Source organism: Megascapheus bottae, chromosome 12 (assembly GCF_031878675.1).
Source record: "Megascapheus bottae isolate mThoBot1 chromosome 12, mThoBot2.hap1, whole genome shotgun sequence".
Taxonomy (NCBI): Eukaryota; Metazoa; Chordata; class Mammalia; order Rodentia; family Geomyidae; genus Megascapheus; species Megascapheus bottae.
Window position 1 is genome coordinate 40,996,602 of NC_143520.1, and position 23,843 is coordinate 41,020,444.

Below are 23,843 nucleotides of genomic sequence, written 5' to 3' on the forward strand. Positions count from 1 at the left end.
CCTACAAAGATTCTCAATCTAATGGAAAACAAATTAAAAAGAAACTATAACGATATGTTTCAAAAGGATTAAAAACACATGCAGGATAAAATTCCAGTTTCTGTTTTATGTGTGTATGTGTATATAAGGTATTGTATTTTATTAAAGAATTGTACAGAGAAGTTTCAATTCCACAAGTCAGGTTATGAGTACAATGTATCATGATTGAGTTACTCCCTCCATTGTTCTCTCCCATCTTTGCCATCCCAATTCTGTTGCCTACTAATGATATGGTTTGACACTGTAAGAAAAGGGAAGCGGGTGTATTTCCTCTATAGCTGCAAAGAGCTATGCTGGCAATTACAGCTTAATAAAACATTTAGTACTAAATATAACATACAATATACATCTAAGTTTTAGAATTTACCAACGAGTTCTTAAATAAACAGGATTAAAAAAAGCTTTATAATCTAGTCATGAAAACTAGACAAAGAGGTAGGGTAATGTCATGAAACAGTAAATTATAATGAGAACGATTCAATTTTAAAATGTTGTAACTATCACAAAAGTCAGTAAATGAGGAATAGTAAAATGTGAGGAAACAATTTAGTAAGCAAAGTTAAAATAATAACTCAATGATTAAACAACATATCTATTGTGCAGTTATGTAGGATGGACACAATGTTAAATACACATAGACATGTAAAGGTACATAATCTTATTTCCCTCATAAACCTGGGGTGTATGTACTATTACCTAATAACTGATGAAGATGATGAGGCTTAAAGACATTAAGAAACTTGCTCAATTGGTGAATCTAGGATGTGAATCACAATTTGCCCAACACTAAACCCTTATCATCAATCCTATACTATCTCCCTATGTCCTAAATACATCAAATGCAGATCTTCTTCATTACTAGGTCCCATAAATGCTAATTGCTAACACTTGATAAATAACCTACAATAAATGATAAAGAGCTAAAAATATGCAATAGAAGAATACAAAATTACTGTAACTAATAAATATTAACTTCATAATTGAAATAATATATGAAACAGATGGGACATAAATATCCAAACAGAAGCCATACAAAAAACATTTTCATGTGTGCGAAATATGAAAGGCAAGTAGGGAAAAGTACACTGAGGTTAGAGGTTGGAAAAACTATGTAAAAAAGAGAAAAACATTCCAGAAATGGAATGTTAGTAGAAATTACTTTTTCAAGTATTTGACATTATTTCATTTAATTCTTCAATTAAGTCTACCAGCTGTACAAAGTATATTTATATCTCTTCTCCCATAATGGAAGAAAACAGGTTTGCAAATGTGAAACAATTCTAACGTATTACTGATTGTTGCTATTATATGCCACAGGTGCAGAAGCACAACAAAAGTCAAAAAAGGACTCCATTAACTAAAATAATACAGCCTATGCTGTAAGAGAAAGACAGTAACATGCAAATAACAATAAAATTGTGAAAGAAAGAAAATAATGGAGAATTTCAAAGTGCTGACTGGCAAAAAAAAAAGAAAAACTTGCTAGTGGTACTAAAAAAAGATACACTGCTATTGCCAATTAATCGTTTATCTCTATGGTGGTAATTTGAAGATATTATAAATGTTTAAAAAAAGGAAAAAGAAAAAATGTAGATAGGTAAAATAAAGTATAAATAATGCATTCAAGCAGAGTGCCAGTGGTTCACATCTGTAATCCTAACTACTCAGAAGGCAAAGATCTGAGGATTGCAGTTTGAAGTCAGATCAGGTAGAAGAGTCCGTGAACGCTTTTTATCTCCCATTGATTCTCCCAAAAGACGGAAATGGAGCTGTGGCTTGAGAAGTACAGTACTAATGTCAAGCAAAAAACCAAGCAAACAAATAAAACACAGATAGTGCTAGACTTTCAGTTCAAGCCCCAGGACTGGCAAAAAAGATCAAAAGGAATGTATTCAATATCCCTAATTTAGAAGACAGGAAGACAGGCTAGTGCTATTTCAGAAAAGGTAATATATCTTACCTAGCAAACACTGGGGATTATCAGCTTTTCGAACTCTAACAGACCAATGGGGAGCTTGAATTGGATCCAAATCACTAAAATAAAATAAGATAGTAATTATAACAAAGGTTCACAAAACTTACCAAATGCAGCTTAGTGAAAGCTAAGAAAGGTAGCACTCACCTATCATTCTAACACTATAAGGAAGCTTAGGAAGAAGGACTATGAACCTAAGGACAACACAAACTACATTATTTACTGTCTAAAAATAAAAGGAAACAAAATATTAAAACAATACAACCTACTGAAAAAACTGTAGATAAAAAAGCAATCCATTTTGTTTCTCTTAATCTTAGTTATCCATATGGCCATTTGGGTAAGTTTTCTTAAGAAATACAATCTTAATGAAAACGTTTGTCAAGGCAAAAAAAAAATTAAAAGAACCCTATAAAGTAACAAAATCAAAACAAAATAACAAAAAGTAACAATGATTCTGAACAATACTTTTTGTTGCTGTTAGGTGATTATGGGGCTGGAACTCAGGGCCTAAGCACTGTCCCTGAGCTCTCTTGCCCAAAGCTACTGCTCTACCACTTTGAGCCACAGCTCTACTTCTGGTCTTCTGGGGTTACTTGGAGATAAGTCTGGAATTTCCTTCACAGGCTGGCTTTGAAATACAATCCTAAGATCTCAGTCACTTGAGTAGCTAGGATTACAGGCGTGAGCCATTGTGCCTGGCATTTAATGGGATCACAGGTAGATTTTACTTTCTTTTTTAAACATAATTAAGAGCTTTCGTATTACTTTCACCTTCAGCAAGTACAACGATTTATTGTAAGTATGAAAACTGACCTACTTATAACTATTCTGTATGCAGAGTGAGGAAGAAGTAAATTTGTTTTCTGTTTTATTCTAGAATGCTTGCTGTAACATTCAAGCTGTTCTATATTATTATTACAACATTTAATAAGGGGGGAGGGAAAGTAGGAGAAAAACATGGGAAGAGGTATCAATGTTCAGGAAGTAATGTACCCACTACCTGATAAATGTTAATTGTAACTCCTCTATGTATCACTACAACAATAAAATACAATAAAAAATATATAAAGACAAAAAATTTTAATAATCCAGTAATACCCCCACACATTCGGATAAAACTTATCTCTTCAAAGCACTTTATAAAATGTTTTCTTCTAGGTTCTTCTTTGGTGCCGGAGTTAAAACCCATCATTTTACATATGCTATGTGAGTGTTCTACCACTGGGGTACTGTAGTTTCCAAGCCCCAGACTGCTTATGAACTAAGAACAGTTCAGAAATAATTATGTACTAAATCCTAAAACTTAGATATAGCTATGCTAAAGAAAAGCAAGACAAACTGTTCATTATCCCTGAACCTAAGGATCATATTTCTAAAACCAATCATTTAAAACATATCTTTAAATCCATACAAATTAATTCTAAAGTATGACCTTTAAAAAAAAAAACAAAAAAACAAGGGCCGAGAGTTTGGCCTAGTGGTTAAAGTGCTTGCCTAGCATACATGAAGACCCAGGTTCGATTCCTCGGTACCACATACATAGAAAAAAGCCGGAAGTGGTGCTGAGGCTCAAGTGGTAGAGCTCTAGCCTTGAGAAAGTCCAAGGACAGTGCTCAGGCCCAGAGCTCAAGCCCAGGACTGGCAAAAAAAAAAAAAAAAAGAGAAGCAGGATACTGGTGGCTTACACCTGTAATTACAGCTACTCAGGAGGTTGAGATTTAAGGATTGTGATTTGAAGCCAACCAGGGCAGGAAAATCCATGAGATTCATTTCTCCAATTAATCACCAGAAAATTGGAAGTTGTGTTGTGGTTCAGAGTGGTAGATTACTACACTCTGAGTAAAAGAGCTCAGGGACAGCATCTAGGCCCTAAGTTCTAATCACATGGCTGACAAATCAAATCAAAACAAAAACTTGCTGGGGACTGGTGGCTCAAGCCTATAACCCTAGCTACTCAGGAGGCTGCGATCTGAGGACTTAAATTTGAAACTGGCCTAGGCAGGACAAGTCCATGGTTCTTTTATCTCCAATTAACCATCAAAAAGCCAGAAGTAAAACTGTAGCTCGGGTGGTAGAATACTAGCTTTGAGATCAGGGATAGTAACCAGAACTGGCACAAAATAAATTAAAACCTTAAAAAAGAAAAGCTGCAGAATTACAGTAGTTTATGTCTATAGCAACAGCAGTTTATGTTTATAATTCTATCTACTCAGGAGTCTGAGATCTGAGGACTGTGGTTTGAAGCCATCCAGGCAGTAAGCCATTAGCAGGGCTATGGCTCAAGTAGTAAAGCACTATCCTTGAGGAAAAGAAAGTCTCAGGATAGAGCCTAGGTTCTGGATCAGCGGGCACACACACATACAGACACAGACACACAGACACACAGACACACACACACACACAATATTAAGAGATTGATATAATAAAAAAAAGGAAAATTGTCAACCATTTGGTAATGTGCTCTACATACTTTTATTTATATATACATTTAGTCTACATACATTATATTCTACATTTTAAACATACTTACGAATAAACATCATTGTCCACAATGATTCCTTCAGCTAGATGAGGCCATGTAGTTGCTAGATGAAGTTCACTAAAATAAACAAAACATATCATGTATCCAAAGGTTTTTAACATTGAACATATTCCTCTGACTCTGCAATTCTACTTCTGGAAATACATGCTAATAACCAAAGATGTACATACACATCTTTTTGTTGTTGTTGTTGTTTTGTGGGTCATGGAGCTTGAAGTTGGCCTGGGCACTGTCCCTGAGCTCTTCAGCTCAAGGCTACCGCCTTACCACTTTACCCTTGAGCCACAGCCCCACTTCCTATTTTCTAGAGGCTAATTGGAGATAAGAGTCTCAGGTCCTTTAGTGCCCAGGCTGGCTTTTAACCTTGATCCTCAGATCTCAGCCTCCTGAGTAGCTAGGATTACAGGCATGAGCTATCATGCCCAGCTTTATATATACATGTGTTTTAAAAATAGTATTACTAAAAATACCTTGTGTAGCTAATAGCCACATATCCATAATGAAGTTAATGTTTTACAAATACAAAAACTCATACTGTACATAATAACCCAAAAGTATAAACAACCCAAATGCTCACTGATAGCTAAATAAGCAAAATGTACTATACAGTAATACACACAATGGCAATTTACAACTATAAAAACAATAATGTATTCATGTAACAAAACAGAACTTGAAAAAATGCCTGTAATCCTAGCTCCCAGGCCCAGAGGTAGGGTGGTAGCCTTGAGTTGAAGAGCTCAGGGACAGCGCCCAGGCAGAGTTCAAGCCTGATGATCCACCAAAAAAAAAAAAAAAAAAAATTTAAGCTCACTGGCCATACAAAACTAAGACTACTGGACAGATTAAGCTACAAACAAGTTTGTCAATTCATAGATATTTTCACATGACAAATTTAAAGAAAACAAAATGTAGGTCTGTATTTCCACTATATTCATTCCAATAACATAGTTATTTGAAGTACAATAATGTTGTAATTCATATAAATTTACAAAGTAAAAGAATATTTTAAATTGTAGCTTGAAGTTTTCACCTAATTGGATCTTCACAGGCACCAAATGGTAACTTGCCAAACTCCAGACCTCCAACTTCACCTCCTACAAGGGCATCTATATCTGAACAAAACAAAACAAAAACAAAAAAATGTTTTCTTCCTTATTTAGCAGAAGTAGAGAAACTAGGATCTAACTTGGTTAATTCCTTTGAAAATCTATAGCATTCAAAGTATATAGTGGGCTGGGAGTTTGGCCTAGTGGTAGAGTGCTTCCCTAGCATGCATGAAGACCTGGGTTCGATTCCTCAATACCACAAACTTAGAAAAAGCAGGAAGTGGTGCTGAGGTTCAAGTGGTAGAGTTCTAGCCTTGAGAAAAATCCAAGGACAGTGCCCAGCACTGGCAAAAAAAAAAAAAAAAAAAGTGTATAGTAAGACAGCAAATTAACAGTATGGTACATTCAGTCAAGTAATAAAGACTTCCCCTGAGAGAAAACACAAGTTAAAAGATCCACTTGTTTTCTATTATTTAGTGTTTCTCTCGAGCCACACATCCTAAATTTTACCCTTTGGATATATTTCTTTTTTTTTTTTTTTTTTGCCAGTCCTGTGGCTTGAGCTCAGGGCCTGAGTGTTATCCTTGGACTTTCTCAAGGCTAGCACTCTACCATTTGAGCCACAGCACCACTTCTAGCTTTTTCTATGTATGTGGGGTGCTGAGGAATCGAACCCGGGTCTTCGTGCATGCTAGGCAAGCACTCTACCCCTAGGCCAAACTCCCAGCCCCTGGATATATTTCTCTCAAGAAATATAATTCAAGAAAATATTATTCCTATTTTTCATATTTTCTAAGGCTAATATAACCTAAAAAGAAATAGTAGATCAAAGCATTAAACATTTATTCATCAACCTACATTCACCATTTTTGCTCTCAATAATTTCTGAATAACAAATTAGCATGCTTATTATCATTTATAAAATATTTTAGTTGACAGTATATAGATTTAAACTCCAGGAAAGACATTCCTTTCCAATATGAATAATTTATTTGAAAAAAAAATTTTGTGCCAGGCCAAGGGCTGAGCTTTTGTGTTCAAGCTAATGCTCTACCACTTTGCCACCCACTCTACTTCTGGCTTTCTGCTAGTTAACTGAAGAGTCTCATAGACTTTCCTGCCCAGATTGGCTTTGAACTGTGATCCTCAGATCTCTGCCTTCTGAGTAGATGTACCAGCATGAACCACTAGGACTTGCCTGAGGATAGAGAAAAAATTTTTTTGCTCAGTCCTGGGGCTTGGACTCGGGGACTGGGCACTCTCCTCAGACACTTTTTGCTCAAGGCTAGCACCTTGACACTTGAGCCACAGCACCACTTCTAGTTTTTCCCGTGTGTGTGGTACTGAGGAATTGAACCTAGGGCTTTATGCATGCTAGGTGAGCACTTTCTACAGAGCTATGTTCCAAGCGTGGAGGCTAGAGAATTTTTACAGTAAAGCAGACTCCTTAGATTAATTCCGAAGGAACTTAAAAATACTTCTTAGAAAGGCATTTAAAATAGTATGGATGGCAATTTTAAATTATTATCTAGGATTTTTTTTTTTTTTTGCCAGTCCTGGGAGTTAAACTCAGTGCCTGGTTACTGTCCCTGAGCTGCTTCTGCTGAAGGCTTGTACTCTATCACTTGCGCCACAGTGCCACTGCAGTTTTTTCTGTTTATATGCTATTGAGGAATCAAACCCAGGGCTAAGCCACCAAGCCACATTTCTAGCCTATCTAGTAATTCTTAAAGTCTATTGGGAAATTATAATCATTGCCCTCATTTGTTTAAATCACCCTAGATAATCACTTATACCCTTAAATTACTAAAATTAGTCGTTAAGTGTGGCTCAATCACTTGGCAAATATTTCCCAGTTATATATTTTTTTAATTTTGGTCAGTCATAGAGCTTGAACTCTGGGCCTGGGTGTTGTCCCTAAGCTCTTCAGCTCAAGGCTAGCACTCTACCACTTGAGCCACAGAGCCACTTCCCAGTTATATTTCTGCTATCTAAACAATGCTTCAAGTCCAGTGCTGAGATCTGAGGATCACAGTTCAAAGCTATCCCATGCAGGAAAGTAAATTATTGCCAATTAACCACAAGAAAACCATAAGTAGAGCTGTGCCTCAAACTGGCAACGCATTTATCTTGAGGAAAAAGAGTTCAGGGATGGTACCCACACCCTGAGCTCAAGCTCAAGGTCTACTAACACGTAGGGGCTGGGAGTATGGCCTAGTGGTAGAGTGCTTGCCTTGCATGCACGAAGACTATGGTTCGATTCCTTGGTACCACATACATAGAAAAAAGCTGGAAGTGATGCTGAGGCTCAAATGGTAGAGCTCTAGCCTTGACAAAGCCCAAGGACAGCGCTCAGATCCTGAGCTCAAGCCTGGGACTGGCAAAAACAAAAAAATAAAACACACACACACACACACACAAAAACTAACACAATAACAGAGATCACAATGCACACACACGCACACACAAAAACTAACACAATAACAGAGATCACAATGCACGCACACGCACACACAAAAACTAACACAATAACAGAGATCACAATGCACGCACATGCACACACAAAAACTAACACAATAACAAAGATCACAATGACTGGCTTTGTTACAAAATGTTAATTTTCAAGAGCTTCAAATTTTACATTAGCATTTTTATAAATTACTAAGTTAAAAGTTCTTATCAAGATGTAACTATGCAAAACTGTTAACTAAAAGTTAAAACATAGCCAGGCAGTCGGGATCGGAGTTTAAGCTCCAGGACTGGGGAAACAAAAACAACAAGGAGTTGATTTACAACTACAGAATGCAAAGAACCAGAACTGGAATCTGATTACTTATGTGAATGCAAATTTAATCCCTTGGTGACCATGTGACTGACATCAGGCCAGTTGTGTTTTTTAAGAAACTTAATATTTGACTGGGGAATCATGCCTATAATCCTAGCTTTTCATGAAGCTGAGATCTGAGGATCACAATTCAAAGCCAGCTTTGGGAGAAAAGGCCATAAGATTGTAACTCAAATTAAGTAATAAAAAAAGCCACACTAGTCTTTTACCCTGGTAAGAGAAAATGCTAAGAATTTATATGATCTTCAGTCCACTGGGGGAGGTTAATATTTTTATTTGAATTTTAAAAACTTTGCTGGGTGCTGGTGGCTCACATCTCTAATCCTAAATACTTAGGAAGCGGATATACAAGGATTGAGGTTTGAAGCCAGACTGGCAGGAAAATTAGTGAGACTCTTATCTCCAATGAACTACTCAGAAAAAGCAGGAAGTAGCATTGTGGCTCAAGTGGTAGAGCTCTCTAGCCGTGAGCAAAAAGCAGCTCAAGGACAGAAACAAGGCCAGAGTTCAAGCTGTAGGACAGGTTAAAAAAAATGGCAATAGAATATTTATAAAGACCATATTTGCAGTTAGAATTATAATGCTTAGATTCTATCCCTGGTCTTTATTTTACTTTACTACCATTGGAGTTTGAACTCAGAGCATCTATTTGCTAGGCAGAAGTTTTTTTTTTTCATTTATTTTTTATTGTAATTAATAGAAGGGTTACATTATATTCATCAGAACATACATTACTTCACAAATATTGATACCCTTTCTCATGTCCTGTTTCCTATTTCCCTCCCCTCCGCCCCCTCCCAACTTGATTTTCCCCCCTTCCCTCTCCTATTTCAAACAACCAATTAAGCATATATAAAATATATCAGATAACAAGGTGAAATATTGTAACAATAAGAGATAACCAAGGGACAGTAAAAGAGATGAGAGATAACACAGTACATCAAGGGCAACAATCATTCATATAGCTTTTGTTTCTAGATCCTGGAGGTCCTTACATTTAGCGTCATACTATATGGTCTTATATATCTAGATTTTGTTCTATTATGAATCTCTGCTAGGAGATAGGCAGAAGTTTTAACACTTGAGTCACAGCCCCATCTTGCCCTTAGGCTTCTTAGATTATTAGCATATAATATACCATCATGGGAAATTTTTCTGAGGGGAACTAATGACTGAATCTAAGATCTTCACTAATATATACCTTAGGAAATCTTGAATTATGCTTACTAATAGATTAACCTGGAACAAATGGGAAAAGAATAGAAATTGGAATGTCTAGCATTTAAAACAGTGATTTGTGTAATTGTTCAGAGCCAAGTATGAACTATGTTAACTTTAATATTAGCCCTACCAATGGTTTTTAATCTTACAAATAAATGGCGGGCACAAAAATAAAACAGTAAAAAAAAGTGAGTTCTTTCTGGGAAGTACAGACTGAAAAATGTCTTTTTTTTTTTTTTTTTTTTTTTGCCAGTCCTGGGCTTGAGCTCAGGGCCTGAGCACTGTCCTTGGACTTTCTCAAGGCTAGAGCTCTACCACTTGAGCCTCAGCACCACTTCCGGCTTTTTTCTATGTATGTGGTACCGGGGAATCGAACCCGGGTCTTCATGTATGCTAGGCAAGCACTTTAACCACTAGGCCAAACTCCCGGTCCCTGAAAAATGTCTTAAAAGCATTTAGAAAGATCAAAATTGTATGTGAGCACGCGCGCGCATGTGTGTGTGTGTGTTATAAGAAATTGAACTCAGGGAATCATACTTAGTAGTCAGATACTATACTGTCTACTGCCTATCCATACCTACAGTGCTTTGGGTGCTGGTTATTCTTGAAAGTCTTTTTGCCTAGACTTTTTTTTATGCCGTTATGCCAGTTTCTCAGTAACATTTTTGCCTGGGCTAGCCTGAAATCTTGATCCTCTTAGATTACATGGATGAACCACTGTGCCTAGTATATTAGATGTGGTTGAATGTACTTCTATGAACATAATTATAACTGAATATAACTAAATGAAAGAAATACCCAGAAATCAAAGCTCATATACCTAAGTTACATGGTCATCAGCTGAGTTTTTTTTAACACAGGTAATAACCTGTCAAAATTTGTGTCACTGGCACAACCTAGCATATTATAACAATGAGTGATTCTTGAATGAGCCAAATGATCAATAACTAAATAAGCAACATTTTCATAAAATGTAGGTTAAATGTCCTATAGTTTTTTTCCAACAAATTTTTTGGTATACATACTTTTTTCCCCTGCTTTCTTTAGCTCTTTTCAAATTCTTTCTGTAAGATTTCCTGGATGTACATTCTCAAAAGTGAAGGTGAATTCTCTTATACTCTAAAAAGCATTTATTTTAATAACTTACTATCTCACCATTTTTTTCACAACAGGAAGTGCTGTATCAATATTAGTTTTTAAAGACAAATTGCCAAATATAAAGTAATAATGACTCTAGAAAACCTACAAAGCTTTTAAGAAAAAAATTATAACGGCAATAAAATCAGTAATACTGTACTTAAAACAAATTACAAACATTGCCTCATTTATGTAAAGCACATGAAACACTGTTAAGTAATTTTACCTACTTATTGTAGTTTCCTTTCTACCTGCTTTCAGTAGTTAAACATGAACTCTAAATATTCTTACCTGGAGGCTGCTGCGGCCAAAAGTACTGCTGCCAATCCTGGAGCACATAGGTAAATCGAATAGCAATACTAACTGGTGGTAATGGAGTTAAAGGACATCCCTAGGAAATATATGCAAAAATAATACCATATAAATAAATGGTAGTAAGCTTCTTCTAATAAACTCAATATCAAAATTTCAAACTTATAGAATACATTCTTAAGAAATCTATATTCTTATTTTATGTTAAAACCAGAGCATGCTTATTCTAGCCATACAGAAGGAAAAACAAGTCACCTAGTTATTAAAGCCAAAAATACAGAATTTCAGAAATCAAGAATGTCATAATGAACAATAATGGTAAAAGTTAGACTTAAGTTTTTAAAAAATGGAAGCATATAGTCTCAAAAAAAATTACACAGGGAGGCCGGGAGTTTGGCCTAGTGGTTAAAGTGCTTGCCTAGCATGCATGAAGACCCGGGTTTGAATCCTCGGTACCACATATAGAAAAAAGCCGGAAGTGGTGCTGAGGCTCAAGTGGTAGAGCTCTAGCCTTGAGAAAGTCCAAGGACAGTGCTCAGGCCCTGAGCTCAAGCCCAGGACTGGCAAAAAAAAGAAAAAAAAGAAAAAAAAATTACACTGGGAGCTGGGAGTTAGGTCTAGCAGTAGAGTGCTTATCTAGCATGCACAAAGACCCGGGTTTGATTCCTCAGTACCATATACATAGAAAAGGCCAGAAATGGGGCTGTGGCTCAAATGGTAGAGCACTGCCTTGAGAAAGCCCAAGGACAGTGCTCAGACCCTGACTTCAAACTCCAGGACTGGCAAAAACAAAAAAAGAAAAAAAACAAAATTATACAGCTGGCCATGCATTTGTATGCAGAAAAGATTTCTATGGTAGAGCTCTAGTCTTGAAAAAAGTCCAAGGACAGTGCTCAGGCACTGAGTTCAAGCCCCCAAAAATATAGACATAAAAAAGGGGGGGCTGGGAGCTTGGCCTAGTGGTAGAGTGTTTGCCTAGCATGCATCAAGACCTGTGTTTGATTCCTCGGTACTACATACATAGAACAAAGCCAGAAGTTGTGCTGAGGCTCAAGTGGTACAGCTCTGGCCCTTCATGTTCCAAGTAACAAACTGCCACATTTATCTGAGTCCCAAGTAAGATTAGCAATAGCATCACCAACTCACAATCTTTGATTTGAAGATATCCAGCAGACCTGATAAATGAGTATACTGATTTGGCACTTTTCGAAGATGAACCATCTCAAAATCAGTTCGGACACCAGGACCCTGACATTCTCCCACATACATTCTTCGCCATTTGTGATGAATTTGCACAAACAATGGTACCTGACTTAAGGACACAATTAAAAAGGAACAGAGTGAAAGTCCATTATATACTGAATAACCTAAAACCTCAAAATGTTCTTACTTTAATTTCAAATATTTAAAAGCACTAAATAAGGGATACTTCAAAAGTACATTCTCATTTGTAAATAATTTTTCTTGAGAAAATGTTTATACCATATTATTCTTTCCAAGTTCAGGACAAACATGATTTATAAGTATGAAACAACACAAAATTAAACGAACTTTGTGCTGAAATAACATTTCTTCATCATTTAAACATAAAAGTGATAAGCTGGACGGGTGGCTCACACCTGTAATCCTAGCTACTCAGGAGGCTGAGATCTGAGGACCAAGGTTCAAAGCCAGGCCAGACACAAAAGACATGAGACTCTTATCTCCAATTAACCTGTAGAAAATGGGAAGTGGGCTGGGCTCTGGGGTATGTGGAGAGCTGAAGAGCTCAGGGACAGCGCCCAGGCCAAGTTCAAGCCCCAAGATGTACAAACAAATAAAGATAAAAGTGACCCTCGCTATTAGGACATTTCCATATTTGGAAATTAGCCTACTCACTACAATATATAACTGCAAGTAAACACAGACAATACATCCAGCCATTTGTAGAAATCAGCCTTTTTGTTTCAATTTTCAGACTCTAAAACAGTGTCCTTTTTATGATCTACTGAGGTCTTTCTCATTTCTATGCATAGTTCTGAAGGTAGTTGTCCTAAGAGCAAGTCTGTAGATCTTTTTTAGACAAAATACATAGTTCTAAGGGCTAAGTTTAATCCTAATGAGTCAACAATGAGGTGTAATTAAACAGAGACACACATAACAAAGGCCATATATTAAATGACAAAAGTGTTGTTACCAGATGCTCATAAGAACCTAAGTTTATTTCTCATGGAATCAATGATTAGAATGTAATTCACTATTTGTGGAAGCTTTATAAAAGAAAACTACCTCAAACAATAAGAATAGGCTATACAAATACTTTCCTAAGTTAATTTCTCCTTTTTCTTTTTTTTTTTTTTTGCCAGTCCTCAGGTTTGAACTCAGGGCCTGAGCACTGTTCTTGGGTGTTCTCCAGGCATAGTGCTCTACCACTTGAGCCACAGCACCACTTCTGGCTTTTTCTATGTATACGGTACCAAGGAATAAAACCTGTGTCTTCATGCATACTAGGAAAGCACTCTTCCACTACGCCAAACTCCTGGCCCTACTTCTTTCTTTCTCTTTTTTTTTTTGTGTGTGTGTGGGTGGGGGAGGGGTCGTGGGGCTTGAACTCTGGGCCTGGGCACTGTCCCTGAGCTCTTCAGCTCAAGGCTACCGCCCTACCCCTTGAGCCACAGCCCCACTTCCATTTTCTAGTGGTTAATTGGAGATATGAGTCTCCTGGTCTTTAGTGGTCATGCTGGCTTTGAACCGTGATCCTCAGATCTCAGCTTTTTGAGTAGCTAGGATTACAGGTGTGAGCGACCACACCTGGCTATTTCTTTTATTTTTTTTTTAAAAAAAGGTTCAAATTATTCACTTAAGAATACAATAAAAGTACATAAATACAAAGTGTCTTCATTCTGATACATTATTTTTCCTCATTAATTTAATTTACATTAGTCCCTTGGTTTAAATGATATGTAATTAAATAGAACTAAAAATAGCAAAATAGTATTAAACAAATTTCATCATCTTAAATGATTCATTTAAGAACAGAGACTGAAAGTGCTTAAAAATAACTTTTTGAAGTTTTTTTCCAAAAATATCTTAAAATCAATAGGATGCAGTGGCTGGCTCTTATCTCCAATGAACTACCAGAAAAATTGGAAGTGGAGCTGTAGCTTAAGGGGTAGGGCAGTAGCCTTAAACTAAAGAGCTCAGGGACAATGCCCAGGCCCAGCATCCAAACTCCAGGACCACCACCAACAAAACTGTATGTATGTATATATGTATGTATATACATATATGTACATACATATATGTATATATGTACACACATATATGTATATATATATGTATAATCGCTTAAGTTTTGAAAACTAGTTTGTTGTACAATTTGATAGAGTAAAATTTTAAAACAAAGTACAAAAATAGTCTTTATTTCAAATGTCACTGAATATTGCAGTGATTTCCTTTATAGATCTTCAAAAAGATTTTATCCTTTTATGCTAAATTCTACAATGTGCAAGCATATATACTAAGTTCCTCATTATGACAAAAATCAAAAAAACACTCAGTAATCGCTTACCTTCATATACTGTCATTAAACAGTGTTCAGCTTACTGTCTAGATTTATCAAGATGTATACCTACCAGCCAGTGTTTCCCAAGGCAATAGAAACAGAACTTAGAAGAAGGTTGCACTTCGATTCACTGAGAACTGCATCACAATGTGCAGCAGGAGCAATCACCACAAACTCACGCAGGCCATACCTTCAATGAAGAATGACTACATTAAATGGAAATTTCAAGATATAAAAGGCATTATTTGAAAAATATTTTTAAAAATTTGCACTAAGAATATCTCTCCTACCCTTTGTGGCAACTGCCAACCACCACCTAAATTTTGTTTCCCTCTCTCCCTCTTTTCTCCCCAAATGCTGGGGATGGAATTCAGGGCCTCGTGTATGCTCCACTCCAGCCCCACAATCTTCTGTAAGAATCATTTCCATCATCCATTTCTCCTCTATTCTTTATGAAGTAGAAGCAATTTTCTGAAATCATGAAGACCTTATTTGGCTTAAAAGTTAAATTTATAGCAACAATAAAAGCAAACATATAAGTCCATCTCTTAATAACTTACAATATTGTATCTATAGGTTAGGAAAGTGTGACAGATTAACTAAATGACAGGAAAATAACCACTTTCAAGTACATATGCTATCTAAAAATGAAAACATGTTTATTAAATATCCTAATAAAAGACATCTCACATTTTTATGCAATAACATATTAAATAGTCATGACAAAATTACCAGAAAACTGCTTATTCATGTTATAGTATTGACATTAATAAAACTTTTTCCTACTTAGTTGCCAAGTCATTTGCACACATCTGCTTCCAGAAGTTAAAAAAATTGTAAGATCAGGGTGAATGCTTTTGCCTACTAAAAATTCATCTCCTAGTCACTTTCCCATGTATGTAAAAAAAAACTTTTTAAGTAAAATAACTTTTTAAGTAAAAAAAATAACTTTTGCCTAATCTCTGGATATATAGTTATAAATACCTATTTTAATATTTGCCTCTTCCTCACAGCAACCTATCACTGAATAGCCAAATCAAACTTTTTTGAAAGATTTTTCTCAAAAAGGAAACTATCTCCCCGTCATTAAACAGTCTTTCTTCTTTAAATATTAGCCTCTTTTTTCTTGTGATCTCTATAACCTGTCACTATAAATCATGGATTTACTTTACTAGTATTTTCCTATATTCTCATCAAGTCATAAACACTAGTTAGGATGTAGACAGAGAACAGGAGGGAAGGAAAATGAGCAATCAGTTTTAAAATAAAGGATTTGAACAGACATTACTCCAAAGAATATAGCTACAAATGGCAAAAAAACATATAAAAAGATGTTCCAACAATTAGTAATAACAAGGAATATCATAAAAGGTGTTATGAGACTATTTCACAGAAAATTAGGTTAGAAGATTAGGTTAGCTATTATCAAGAAATAAAAGTAAAGCTGGGTGCCAGTGGCTCAAGCTTCTAATACTTATCAGTTAATCAGGAGGCTAAGGTCTGCTGACCTTGAGTTTCTTATCTCCAATTAATCACCCAAAAGGAAGCCAGAAGTGGAGCTGTAACTCAAGTGGTAGAGTGCTAGCCTTGAACAAAAGCAGCTCAGGAACAGTGTTCTCTCTCATGTGGAAGCTATAATTATAAATACTATGTGAGATTGTGCAAGTACATGCAAATGTATTAATGAAATACGGTAATTCAAGGGAGAACACAAACAGTATAATTTCTTAGAAAGTCTAAATCAAAGGTCAAGAAAATACGCACCAAGAATCCAGTACTTGAAAAGCATAGGGTGGCAATCGTCCAGAAACAAGGACATACTAAATCCACTAGCACAACGATATTCATTGCAGCACTATTTGCCATAGCAAAAATATGGAACCAACACAGATGCCCCTCAGTTGATGAGTGGATCAACAAGATGTGATATTTATACACAATGAAATTCTATGCTGCTGTCAGAAAGAATGACATCATCCCATTTGTAAAGAAATAGAAAAGACTTAGAAAAAATCATATTAAGTGAAGTAAGCCAGACTCAAAGGAACATAGGCTCAACGGTTTCCCTCATTTGTCATTATCATTAGAAACCTTGGGCTCTCCTAGCAGAGATTTACAATAGAACAAAACCTAGATACATAAGGCCATATAGAATGATGCCAAATGAAAGGACCTCCAGGATATAGAAACAAAAGCCATATATAATGAGTGATTGTTGTCATTAATGTACTGTTATCTCTCATCTCTTTTGCTGTCCCTTGGTTATCTTATATTGTTACAGTATTTTACCTTGTTATCTGATATACTGTATATATGCTTATTTGGTTATTTGAAATTGGATAGGGAAGGGGGGAAAACAAGATGAGGGGCGGGGCTGAGGGGAGGGAAATGGGGACCAAGACACGAGAAAGGGTATCAATGTTTGTGAAGTAATGTACCTTCTATCTGGTGAATATAATGTAACCCTTCTATTAATTACAATTAAAATATATGGAAAAAAAGAAAAGCATAGGGTGGGATTAAGGGGTGGTAAGAAAACATAAATGAAGAGAGGGGGAGGAAACGCAGCAAAATTTCAATATATTTCCTACAAATTTAAGAAAAGTGAGAAAAATGGGGAGATGAGAGGGAGGAGAAAGAGTAGTCAAAGGGATGACACTGACCAAGACGCATACTCATAAACTACTTCGTTGGATGGCAATTCCTTTGTACAACTACTTAAAAATAATTCTTTAAAAAGATGCTAGGGGGGCTGGGAGTTTTGCCTAGTGTTAAGAGCGCTTGCTTAGCATGCACCAAGATCTGGATTTGATTCCTTGGTAGCACATACACAGAAAAAGCCAGAAGTGGTGCTGTGGCTCAAGTGGAGTGTGCTTGACTTAAGAAAGCTCAAGGACAGTGTTCTGAGTTGGAGTTCCAGGATTGGCCAAAAAAAAAAAAAAGCTAAACTCACTAGTTATTAGGGAAATAAATTTGTAAAAATATGTCATGGGTGGCAATATGGGAAAGCAAAGAATATGACAGTATTTAAAATTCAAAGTCCTCAATCTCTTTATATCCATGTTACAAGTAGATTTACAAAACACAAATAATATGTACAATGGTATCATAACTTTAAAAAAAAAAGTAGAAACTAAGTTGGGTGCTGATGATTCACACCTGTAATCCTAGCTCAGGAGGCTGATATGTAAGGATTGAGTTGTGTACAAAGCCAGTCAGGGCAAACAAGTCACTCTGAGACGCTTATCTCCAATTAACCAGGCCAGAACTGGAAGTGGTGCTTCAAGTGGTAGAGCTCTAGCTTTGAGCACAAAGAGGCTCAGAGACAGTGCCCAGGCCCCACTATAGGAAAATAGGAAAGAAAAGAGGAGGAAAAGAGGGAGGGATGGAGGGAGGGAAGGAGGGAAAAAGGAAAAGAGAGGGAAGGGAGAGGAGAAAAGGGGAAGGGAGAAAGAATAATGATACAAAGGAAGGTCTGGAGGCATGGCTCAATGATAGAGCACTTGCATAGCAAGTACAAGGCTCTGAGTTCAAAGCCCAGTATTACCAAAAAGAAAAATCTGAAGACCTTAAAAAGAAGACATATAGACATATAGGGGACAGGAGTTTGGCTTAATGGTAGAGTGCTTGCCTAGCATGTACGAAGGCCCGGGTTCGATTCCTTGGCACCACATACAGAGAAAGAAAAAAAAAAAGCTGGAAGTGGTGCTATGGCTCAAGTAGTAGAGCTGTAGCCTTGAGAAAAGTCCAAGAGCAGTGCTCAGGCCCCATGACTGGCAAAAAAAAAAAAAAAAGAGAGAAGACATATAGATCACAAATAAGTATATAAAAAAAAGGATTCTCCACATCATATATCATCCAAATTAGGTGCATTCAGAGTGAATATAACCACACACAAAACAATCTATCAGAATAATCCAAATCAAAAAACCAGTGTTTTTTGCTTTTTGAAGGTTATAAAGTCTATGAGTAGAACACTTGCTTTGTCCTGCTCCTCCTGGATCTTTTCATATCTGAGTTCTGGTTCTACCCCCTAGTCCCAAACCTCACTAAAGCTGTGGAACAGAAAATCATACAGCCACTCCAAAAGATAGGTTGGCAGTTTCTTAAAAACTAAATATAGTCTTACCCTACAATCTAGCCATTTTTTCCCTTGGTGTTTACCAAGGAAACAAGAAGAAAGCTAATAATGTTCACACAAAAATTTCAAATCTCATTCTATGCAATTAAAATTAAGTGTCAAAGACCGGTTAGAAATTTCTTCCACTAAACCTGGGAGACCAGTAGCTTATGCCTGTAATCTTACTTCAAGAGGCTGAAAATGAAAGAATCATGATTACAGGCCAGCCTGGATGTAAACGTTTTCAAGACTGCTTCTAAACCCATAGCTGGTGCAATGGTATAAGCCTGTCATTCTAATCCGTGTGGGAGTCTGAGTCTGTGTCTGAAGGATCAAGTCTAGGTTTCTCCTGCCAGAAAACTGAGACTCAATCTCATTTTGTGCCTGTCATCCCAGCAACAACCTAACTGGAAATAGTAGATCATGAAAGGAATAAAAATGGGTAGCACTAGAGGTCCTAGAAGATCTCTGCCTATGCCCAGAAAACATAGGAATATCTCTCGCTTATTAGTCTATTTTTCCTCTCCTGCTATTCCTTTAGTTAAGCCCTCCAGTTCTTGGTGTTGAGGAGCTGGTTTGAGATCAAAGCTGACTCTTCTCCATTTGTAAACCACGAGCTAAAAGGACCTTTTATTTTATCCTCTACACTCATTAAAAAAAATATTTATATATATATATATATATTTTGCCAGTTGTGGGGCTTGAACTCATGGCCTGAGCACTATCCTTAGGCTTTTCAAAAGCCCCAGAGCTCTACCACTTGATCAACAGCACTACTTCCAGCTTTTTCTATGTATGTGATACCAAGGAATCCAGCCCAGGTCTTCGTGCATGCTATGTAAGCACTCTACCACTAGGTTAAACTCCTGTTCCTCCCGTTCCCCCCTCACTCATCGTTAGACATTCAAAAAAATGAGCTTATATTCCACTCATAACACTTCAAATGCTATCACTTTACAATCTTCTCCGACATACTACTTTAGAAAATATATTCAAAGCTTTTTCAAATATAAACAATCTATGCATAAAATGTATCACTAAAAATGTTGGTGATAGGCCGGGAGTTTGACCAAGTGGTTAAAGTGCTTGCCTAGCATGCACAAAGACCTGAGTTCGATTCCTTGGTACCACATACATAGAAAAAAGCCGGAAGTGGTGCTGAGGCTCAAGTGGTAGAGCTCTAGCCTTGAGAAAGTCCAAGGACAGTGCTCAGGCCCTGAGCTCAAGCCCAGGACTGGACAAAAAAAAAAAATGTTGGTGATAATGAAGAAACTTTTTTTAGACCAAGTTAAATACCTAGCACTTACAAAATACCTGGAAAGTTGGAGGTGTTCAATTGACAACTCATTTTAAAAGGATTTTTTTTTTTGGTGGGTCCTGGGATTTGAACTCAGGTGGAGCACTGTCCCTGAGCTCTTCAGCTCAAGACTATTGCTCTACCACTTGAGCCACAGTGCCACTTCTGGTTTTCTGGTAGTGAATTGGAAATAAGAGTCTTATGGACTTTAGTGCCTGGACTGGCTTTGAACTGCAATCCCCAGATCTCAGCCTCCTGAATAGCTAGAATTACAAGCTTGACTGTACCGGCTAAAGTTCTTTCTTGAGAAATTCTTTAGATATTAGAATATGAAGCTTCAACTTATCAAAATCTCCTCAGGCTAATTCTGATTTAAAAAAAAACTAATAATTTTATACAGTGTAACTATTTCTTCCCCTTACTTAATGCAATATTCTTTTTTTTTTTTTTTGCCAGTCCTGGGCTTGAGCTCAGGGCCTAAGCACTGTCCTTGGACTTTCTCAAGGCTAGATCTCTACCACTTGAGCCTCAGCACCACTTCTGGCTTTTTTTCTATATGTGGTACCGAGGAATCGAACCCGGGTCTTCAGGCATGCTAGGCAAGCACTTTAACCACTAGGCCAAACTCCCGGCCCCAATGCAATATTCTTATATAAAACATGTTACATAGCTGGGTGCCAGTGACTCATGGCAATAATTTTATCTACTCAAGAGGTTGGGATCTGAGGATCATGGTTCCAAGCTAGTCCCAGTAGAAAAGTCCTCATGAGACTCTCAAAAATGAACGTGAAGCTATGGCTCAAAGTGGTAGAATGTTGAATTGAGCAAAAGAACTCAGATACAGTACCTAGGTTCTAAGTTCAAGGCCAAAATCACCACCAACAAAAAAATTACAAGTCATAAATCCAAAAATACAATGTCATGTCTGTTGTTTAAACATTATGTGGCTTTTTAAATTAAGAGAATATCTTTATATTTATTGGAATATCCACAATGCTCTTTCTTCCTGTGAATTCAAGTTAGCATTTGTTTCTTTGGTATTTTCTAAAAGGCAATCCAGCCTGGTATTAATTCTTTCACTTTGTTTATATGACATTTCATGTTTTTCTTTTTTAAAGATAGCTTCCTTGAATATTAAATTCTTGATTTTCAACACATTGAATAAATGTCACGTAATAACCTCCAGTCTCCATTGTTTGTAATGACAAGTCAGACAGTAGTGCTAGTGTCTCTTCTATGTGATGGGTCATATTGTTGCTCTCAAGATTTTCTAAGTATTTGGGATTCGCAGGAATGCTGTGTCTAGGTATGGTTTTTCTTTGTGGTTTTGGTATTTGGGATATATTGAGATATTTGGATATCTCAAGAAATTTTTTTAAATCTAATCTATATTGCTATGTCATTATTTCTTTTATATATATTTTTTTATTTTTTACTGTTGGGATAGTATGTAGAGGGGTTACAGTTTCATTCGCCAGGTAGTAGGTACATTACTTCTCACACAATGATACCCCTTCTCATGTTTTTGTATCCATTTCCCTCTCCCCACCCCCTCCCAATCATCTTGTTTTCCCCCATTCCCTTTCCTATGTCAAATAAACCAACATACAAACAATATACCAGGTAACAGTCAGATACAGTAGCAATATGAGATTAACCAAAAATTAAGCCATTATTTCTTCCAAATTTGCTTTTTCTTCCCTATTCTTTTTCTTTAATTTCTTTCTTTTTTTTTTGGCCAGTCCTGAGGCTTGATCTCAGGGCCTAAGCACTATCCTTGAGCTTTCTCAAGGCTAGCTCTCTGCCACTTGAGCCTTAGCACTACTTCCAGCTTTTTTGTACGTATGTGGTACCGAGGAACTGAACCCAGGTCTTTGTGCATGCTAGGCAAGCACCCTACCACTAGGCCAAACTCCCACACAGGCTCTCTATTCTACTGTGGTGACCTAAGTTTTACTGAAGCTGGTAGACCAGGAAAGGCCACACAAATGCAAAATCATGGAGACATAACTTGTCCTCTATTTAGACAGTTGTCCTTTCTACTCTAAAAACATTCCTGGGCATCTAGAGCTTTCATGTTTTATTATTTGTGTTAGTTCACATTGCTACTATGCTCAATGGCCATATACTTAATAGCTTAAAACAAAAGAAATTTAGTGTTTTCCAGATATACAGCTCAGAAATCTAACATGGATCTCACTAAAATAAAGAAGATGGCATTCCTTCAGGAGAAAAAAAAAATCTACTATTTTTGTTACGGTTGTTCCTTTTTCTGCTTCACTGGGAACTTCCATTACATGCATGCTTGGGGCATTTGACTCCATATATCTCTAAGGGGCTGTTCATTTTACACTAAACTTTTCTTCTCTATTCTTTAGATTGGACAATTTCTATTAAACATTTTCAAATCTAGTATATTATGGATAGAGTTGAGATTCTCTAGAGAAGAATCCATTATCACCTTTTTCCATATTTAGGGAATACTCTCATTCCTGGGCTCATGATCCCGCCCCTTTTTGTCTTTATTGTCGGGATAATGTACAGAGGGGTTATAGTTGCATTTGTCAGATAGTAAATGCATTACATCTCACACACTGATACCCCTTCTCATGTTTTTGTCCCCATTTCCCTCCCAGTCATCTTGTTTTTCTCCTTCCCTTTCCTATTCTCTTTCTTATTTCAAATAAACAAATGTATATACAATATATCAGGTAACAAAGTCAGATACAGTAACAATATGAGATTAACCATAAGGGCAAAAAAAAAAAGAAAAAAAACTATAGTACATTAAGAAATAGCATAGTACATTAAGAACAACAATTATACAAGATAAAGCTCTTGTTTCCATATCCTAGAGTTCCTTTCATTTAGTCACATTCTATATGACCTTATGTACATAGGTTTTGAGTTATTATAATCCGTTGCTAGGAGAGTTCTACACGTCATGCCCCTCTTCTATTTTTAAAGCAAGGAACATCAGACTGAGTTCTTTCATCATACCATTTTGACACTAGCTCTCCCCTCTCTCATATTAGGCAACTGTTATGATTATATTGGACCTTCCCATATTCTTCCAGGATAAATTTCCTTAAGTAAGGTCAGATTATTAGTAGCTTTATTTCCATCTGCTCCCTTGCCTTCTTGCCATGTAACCTATATTCAGTGGTTTGTGAATTTAGGATACAAAGGACTCTCTAGGGAGTGGGAAGATTCATTGTCTTATCTACCTTATCTTCCTATTTAAATTTATCTCAGCATCATGAATTTATATTAGCATATACATGTCTGCTAAGGCTAAAGTCTGTACCATTTCTCAAGCTAAATATATTATAAGGAGTATCAAGAGAATAAATGTCTATAGATAATTTTAGCAAATATCATTCAAAGATATTTACTAGGCAGTGGAGACAAGAATCCAACAAAGCACAAGATCAAGATAAATTACCTTTCCTAGACCCCCAAACTGATCATGCTCACATATATTTTAATGATCCCTTTTTGTTTATTAAGTTCTTTGAGGTAGGGTTTTGCCATGCAGTTGATGCTGGCCTTGAACTTACCACCCTCCTGCCTCAATTTTCCTGAGAGCTGAGATTAATGAAGGCATTTGCTGTTATGCTCTATTCTTTCAGAGACTTTGAAAACAGCAGTTCTGGGTGATTCTTTATATAAAACCACTCATAAGCTCATGTGCTGAACACTTGTTTCACAGCTGGTGGGTTGTACTATTTTGAGCAGTTGTAGAAACTTTTAGGAGTT

General features: G+C 36.5%; 1 protein-coding gene across 3 annotated transcripts in view; it reads right to left on the minus strand.

The window, feature by feature from the left end:
• The window catches only part of Rab3gap1 (RAB3 GTPase activating protein catalytic subunit 1), an 83,932-nt gene that overhangs the window by 27,687 nt on the left and 32,402 nt on the right, over positions 1 to 23,843 (minus strand). For all 3 annotated transcript variants that reach the window (XM_090342894.1, XM_090342893.1, XM_090342895.1), the window contains 6 exons: positions 14,738 to 14,857; positions 12,270 to 12,435; positions 11,103 to 11,202; positions 5,593 to 5,674; positions 4,548 to 4,616; positions 2,000 to 2,073 (listed from right to left, as the gene is read on the minus strand). In XM_090342894.1, coding sequence (XP_090199020.1) covers positions 2,000 to 2,073; positions 4,548 to 4,616; positions 5,593 to 5,674; positions 11,103 to 11,202; positions 12,270 to 12,435; positions 14,738 to 14,857 — 611 coding nt within the window. The remainder of the gene's footprint in view (positions 1 to 1,999; positions 2,074 to 4,547; positions 4,617 to 5,592; positions 5,675 to 11,102; positions 11,203 to 12,269; positions 12,436 to 14,737; positions 14,858 to 23,843) is intronic.